The sequence below is a fragment of the Myotis brandtii genome, unplaced genomic scaffold (assembly GCF_000412655.1).
Source record: "Myotis brandtii unplaced genomic scaffold, ASM41265v1 scaffold231, whole genome shotgun sequence".
Taxonomy (NCBI): Eukaryota; Metazoa; Chordata; class Mammalia; order Chiroptera; family Vespertilionidae; genus Myotis; species Myotis brandtii.
The window spans coordinates 350,907-356,854 of record NW_005358689.1 but is presented as its reverse complement, the minus strand read 5'-3'; the positions used below and the strand labels follow the sequence as shown (position 1 = coordinate 356,854).

Here is a 5,948-nt window from a genome sequence, read left to right as displayed (position 1 = left end):
GTGGCCAGGGAGCAAAGGGGGGTGGATCTGCCGGGGTTGGGTTTCCAGACCTGGCTCCTTGGCTCGAGGCTGCATCTTAGTTTGTAATGAAAAGGGGAAACGCAGGCTAATGAACAGGCTGAGGAAGCACTGGCTTAATAGGATTGTGTGTGCTTTTCAGAGGGCTCAGCCGAATGGAAGGCAAGAATAGCTCCCAGCTCAAGAGATGCACTTAGGGGGATACTTTCAGTCCGATGTGCGGGGAAGTTGACATCCGCCCCGATGTATATATAGCCCCGGTGTATTTCTGTGAGCCGGGCCGAGCCCCTGGCCATTCCTCCGCCTTTGCAGAGGGTAGGGAATTACATGGGAAGTGAGCAGGGGTGGGCAGGTGGGTCTTTCTCAGAGAGTGGCACTCTAGCGCTGCCCGGGAGACGAGGCCCCGAATAGAGACCTCTTCAGCGCCTTCCTTTCTGACTCCAGAGCTTGGTATCTTTGTGCCTTTACCTTCTCTGAGGGTGTAGGTCTGAGAAACGCTGTTTACCAGCGTGTGCACAGGCGATACATTTAACCTCAGACTCAGGGACCACATAGCTGGGCGTCCTCAGCTCGGCATCCCTGTTGACCCTGTCACCACGAGTCTCCACCTTCAGGAGCAGCGTGATGAAGGGGATTCAGGACCATGTTGCTCGGAGGGATGCAGTGGCCTCTCCTAGGGATTGGACGGGGCGGCCTTGTGTGTCACGTGACTTCATGCTTTCTTTCCCCCCCTCCCCTTCTTTACAGACTGTCTTGAGTTCTTCTTGAATTGCCAGTGTTCGGCCTCCTCATGCCTCCGTCTCCTTTAGACGACAGGGTACTAGTGGCACTGTCCAGGCCCGTCCGGCCTCAGGATCTCAACCTTTGTTTAGACGCGAGCTACCTGGGCCCTGCCGCCCCGGGCGGTCACAGCCACCCTCCGGTCATCGCCACCACCGTCGTGTCCCTCAAGGCTGCGAACCTGACGTATATGCCCTCATCCAGCGGCTCTGCCCGCTCCCTGAATTGTGGATGCAGCAGTGCCAGCTGCTGCACTGTGGCCACCTACGACAAGGACACCCAGGCCCCGACCCCAGCCGTTGCCGCCGGCTCCACCACCACTGCCATCGGCACCTCCGGCACCTGCCCCGCCACCCAGATGGTCAACAACAATGAGAACGCAGGCTCTCTGAGTCCGTCCGGTGGGGTGGGCAGCCCTGCGGCCGGGACCCCCAAGCCGCTAGCCAGCATCAAAATCATCTACCCCAACGACCTGGCGAAGAAGATGACCCGCTGCGGCAAGAGTCACCTGGCCAGCCAGGGCCCCGTCATCATCGACTGCAGGCCCTTCATGGAGTACAACAAGAGCCACATCCAAGGAGCCGTCCACATTAACTGCGCCGACAAGATCAGCCGGCGGAGGCTCCAGCAGGGCAAAATCACCGTCTTAGACTTGATCTCCTGTCGGGAAGGCAAGGACTCTTTCAAGAGGATCTTTTCCAAAGAAATTATCGTTTATGACGAGAATACCAATGAGCCGAGCCGGGTGACGCCTTCCCAGCCACTCCACATAGTCCTGGAGTCCCTGAGGAGGGAAGGCAAGGAGCCTCTGGTGTTGAAAGGTAACGAATGCTCCCTCCCCCAACACACTCCTGACTAGCCTGGGGTCACCAGGGGTTTTCCCTCGGAGGTAGCGGCATCCGCCCGACCCTGCCTCCCCGCAAAGACCGGAATAGAAGTCCTTCTTCTTGTCCGCCCTCCCCTGCCCTTTCTTAATTAGTTTGGGGTGGTGAGAGGCATCCAGTAGCCTTGAACTGGAAGCCAGAAGATTTGGGCTCTGGTCTTGCGTCTTGCTTCCCCCACTAATTTGCATCGTGCAAGTCATTTCACCTCTCTGAGACTTTCCCCCCCTTTCCCCAAAGGGGCTTTTATAACGCCAGAGGGTGGCTCAGGTCATGCCTGGTCTGGTAGCCCTCGCCCAATCCATCTCTCGCTGGAAAGTTATTATCTCTCAGACTCGGCCCAGGTTGGTGGAACTGAGATGGTGAACTGCAAGTAAACTCCCAGGTACCAGTTCTTTTTTGTGGGAAATGCTTCTTCTTTCTCACCTCTCCCATCAGCTTGGATTTTAGGTGGTTTATACAGTGACATATAGAAGGGCAGAGATCCTTTGTATAGGGCCCTGCAGTGTAAGTTCATCAGAAACATCTGTTCCTCTGCCGTAGCTCTAAGGGACAGAGTCATTCTTATGAGATCCTCCCCCACCCCATTGCTCTCTCTGGCTGCACCTGACAGTCGTTGGCATCATGGCTCCTCCCAAGATGGGGCGGTGGGTCACTTGCCTCAGTACATTGAATGCAGAATAACTCAGAGGTCATGGTGGCTGAGCCCTGGCTGGAGGGATTAACTACCCACTATTCTCGGAGCTCCTTTCACCCAGCGTTGCCTAAGCTAGTGGGGCAGCCCTCGTCCTGTGTCCATCTTGCCTCTTTGCTCCAAGGTACCATCCTTTGGGGCACTGCACCTCATGCTTCCTCTTCAGGGTCTTCTTTCTGGTGGTGGTGATTCTAAGAGATCATCATCATCTTTCTTCTCTTCTCTTATGTCTGAGCCAAGGTACACAGACTGGGCCATATCACCAGCCAGCCTCCAGAACTGTGTGGACCAAAGGGTCCCTTTGAGCATCTTACATATTTAAATTGCAACGGGCCATTGAGGTGAGCAAGTTGGTCGTTTTGTCTTTGTGAGGGCAGCTCTGCCATTCTCCGTCTGGTCTTCCCAGCGATGCGTTCTGCCTTTGGTTCAGTACCGTTCTTGGAAATATGGTTTGGGATTCCTTTGATATAACCCGCCTGCCCACCCTCCAGGGCCCCCTCCCTGGACTCAACCACCACAAAGTCACAACTACTCTTAGGGCTGGTGGGCTCTGGTGGGAAGGATGACATCATGAAGATTGTATCTAGAGAGTTCCGGCAGCAACCACTCATTTTTTTGTTGTTGTCGTTCTTGGGTTTTCTTGGGTTTACAGGGATGTTCAGATTCCCTCTGTGTGGCTCTGTATGGTATGGCTTTATATTCTTGTTTGGTTGGCTTTGTGTGACTCCCAGTAAGTTGACCAGCTAGTGTTTTCTTACCAGGATCTTGGCTTGGCTTGTCTTTTTTGGATGAGAAAATACAACCTACACATGTCCCATTGGTGATAGTTTGTCTTGGGGAGCAGACAGAGTGGGTAGTCCATGGTCGTAACGGCCGTCTATCTGCTCATGCCGAGTAGATGTTGTTGAGAAAAAGCAGGCCTTGTGTGTCTGCAGACTCTGAGGATAGGCATCAAACCATACACACTAAGTTGACCCCAGACTTGAACTTGAGGTTGATTAGAGGAGTTGTAGATCCTCCCTTCTTCTTTGGCCGTGGGAATTATTGTGTATGGGGGTGGCTTGTCAGTCACTGAGAAATGAGTCTCCTGGGTGCTACCGATGAAGGTGGGGTTCCTCCCCCCCGTCCTGTGGATGCAGCTGAGGCTCCAGCAGCCTGGGTTGCTCCTCAGTGTCAGGGAGTGAGCTTGCCTCAATGGGCGGGGCCGGACATGCTGCTGACCTCACCACTGGGCGCCCTGGGCGGCCGCGCTGCGGGCTCGTCATTTTCGGGTTGGTGAGCCTCAGCGGCGGCGGACCTGGAAGGCGCGCTGGTGGTAGAGGTTGGATGATTTGTAGCTTTTGGGGGGCTTTTTCTTCGAATATTTGGGCATTTGCTTGAAAATCTGTAGTTCAGGAGCAAAAAGGGTCTATAATCTACTATACTTATTATTATCGTCATTATCATTTTGGTCTCTTTTGGGGGGAACGGCCTAAAATTTGGACCAAGATGGGAAAGAAGTGGGAGAGCGATACCAGGATGCCCTCGCTGCCCTTTGATCTGGGCCAACCAACGGTTAGTGCCAGAGCACCGTCGAGTGAGGAATGGGGTGGGCATCCCTCAGAAGGCATAGCCAGCACCTTCTCCCAGGCTCTCGTGCGGGTCAAGCAGACCATCCTGGCCTGGCTGCTCAGCTGAGGCTTATTGTACTAACCCCAGCCCTTGGTGATGCAAGATTTTATTTTAGCAAGAGTGGTCGTGGGACCATTTTTGAACGAGTGAGTGTTGTAGGGAAGCCATGGTGATGGGTAGTGAGAATCTTCTAGGGGAGAAATTTCTAAGGCCTCCTTCATGCATTTTCAGAGATTTCAGTACAGTCGCGGGTAATTTATGGCCGGCCCACCTGCTGCCCTGGTGTTATGTTTGTAAACACTGGTTGCTACCCGCCCCGTCCAAGTGTCATGTCCCCCGTGCCAGTGCCACGGTCTCCATTTTTGGAGCTGCCTGACAAGTGGAGCGGCTGCTCGGGGACCGTTTTAGTCATGCTGTGTCAGGTCGGGAAGAGAGTGATCAGAGCCGCAGATTAAGTTACTGCTCTAATTGACAGTCCCCTCCCCACCGTGACCTGTGTCTGAATCCATGGTTTAGTCTCAGCTTCCGAAGAAAACACGGCTTCTACCCAGCCCGGAGAAAGGAAGAGATATTTAGGGATTTGCACAATCTTTGAACGAAGTATAATTTGTTTTATCCACACGTGATGCTGAATGTGATTTCTAACCACACCGGATCAGAAGGCTAGACCAGTGGTCGGCAAACTCATTAGTCAACAGAACCAAACATCAACAGTACAACGATTGAAATTTCTTTTGAGAGCCAAATTTTGCAAACTTAAACTATATAGGTAGGTACATTGTTATTAACTTAATTAGGGCGCTCCTAAGGCTTAGGAAGAGCCACACTCAAGGGGCCAAAGAGCCACATGTGGCTCGCGAGCCGCAGTTTGCCGACCACGGGGCTAGACCATCCTGGGCCTCCCAGGATGAGAGCTACCATCATTGCTATGGTGTTTGTCAGGCTCCTGATGTTGGGTTTAGGGAAATAATTTGTCATTTGCCTAAAGAGGCATCGCCACCTCCTCCTTAAAAACAGTCTACGCCTTTAAAATTCTTACTACACAAAATTTCAAATATGGAGAAAAGTAGGAAAGAGTGGAGTGAGCACCCATATACCTGTCACCAGATTTTAAACAATTAGTACTATTTTCCTTCTCTTTTTTTTTCTTTTGTTGAAAACATGTATAGAACAGACAATATTTTAATGTAGTTAAACATGTTTTATGTTTAAACCTAATGTTTTAAAATCAATAAGGCTGGGCTATTTGATAGTAGAGTACGGACAACATTGTTACTCAATACTGCAGTGTCACGTGACCATTTGGGGGAAGTTTTCCAAACTTGTAACTTCTGCTGTGACTCTCAGGCGGCCAGGGCCAAGGAGAAGCAGCCCTCCCTCTGAGTGGAGGGCTCCGGGCGGAAACTGGGGGTCCCCAGCTCCCCGTTCTGCTCAGCTATGTCGGGTCCATGCCTGTACTTGCTCTGGGCTCTCACAAAACAAAGACTGACTCAGAGGCATTTATTGGGGAGCAGGGGGAGGAGAGAGAGTTACTTCAGGAGATCGTTACCTAGAGAAGATTGGGGTAACATAGGGGGGTAGACTCTCACACTGTCAGACTTCCCTCCCTAACCCCTAAGAAGTGAGCAGCATCGACTGCACGTCCGTCCATGGTCAACAAGGGTTCTGAAGTAAACCGGTGGGCGGTGAGCGGGATCGCAAGATCCAGAGTGGCTGCACTCAGAGACCAGAAACCCGGGAGCATATTCTTTCTCTCTCAGCTTTGTTTAGTGGGGAGGGGGTACACGATTTCCTTTTGTCTCTCGGGGATGTTATGAGGACGTTTCCAGAATCACAAACGCGCTGTTGTCATTCGGAACCTCTGTTTAACACCCGAACATGGCTAACATGAGCCCTGGAGCCAGGAGTGGGGGAATTCAGGCCGGACTTGGGATCTGGTTTGAGTTGAGTCTTGATCTCCTCCC

The 5,948-nt window shown here is 52.4% G+C and overlaps 1 protein-coding gene across 2 annotated transcripts in view; it reads left to right on the top strand.

Moving 5' to 3' along the window:
• DUSP10 (dual specificity phosphatase 10) overlaps positions 1-5,948 on the top strand; it is a 40,966-nt gene that overhangs the window by 1,526 nt on the left and 33,492 nt on the right. For both annotated transcript variants that reach the window (XM_005866480.2, XM_005866481.2), the window contains exon 2: positions 766-1,619. In XM_005866480.2, the coding sequence (XP_005866542.1) occupies positions 809-1,619 (811 nt within the window). In that variant the 5' untranslated portion in view covers positions 766-808. The remainder of the gene's footprint in view (positions 1-765; positions 1,620-5,948) is intronic.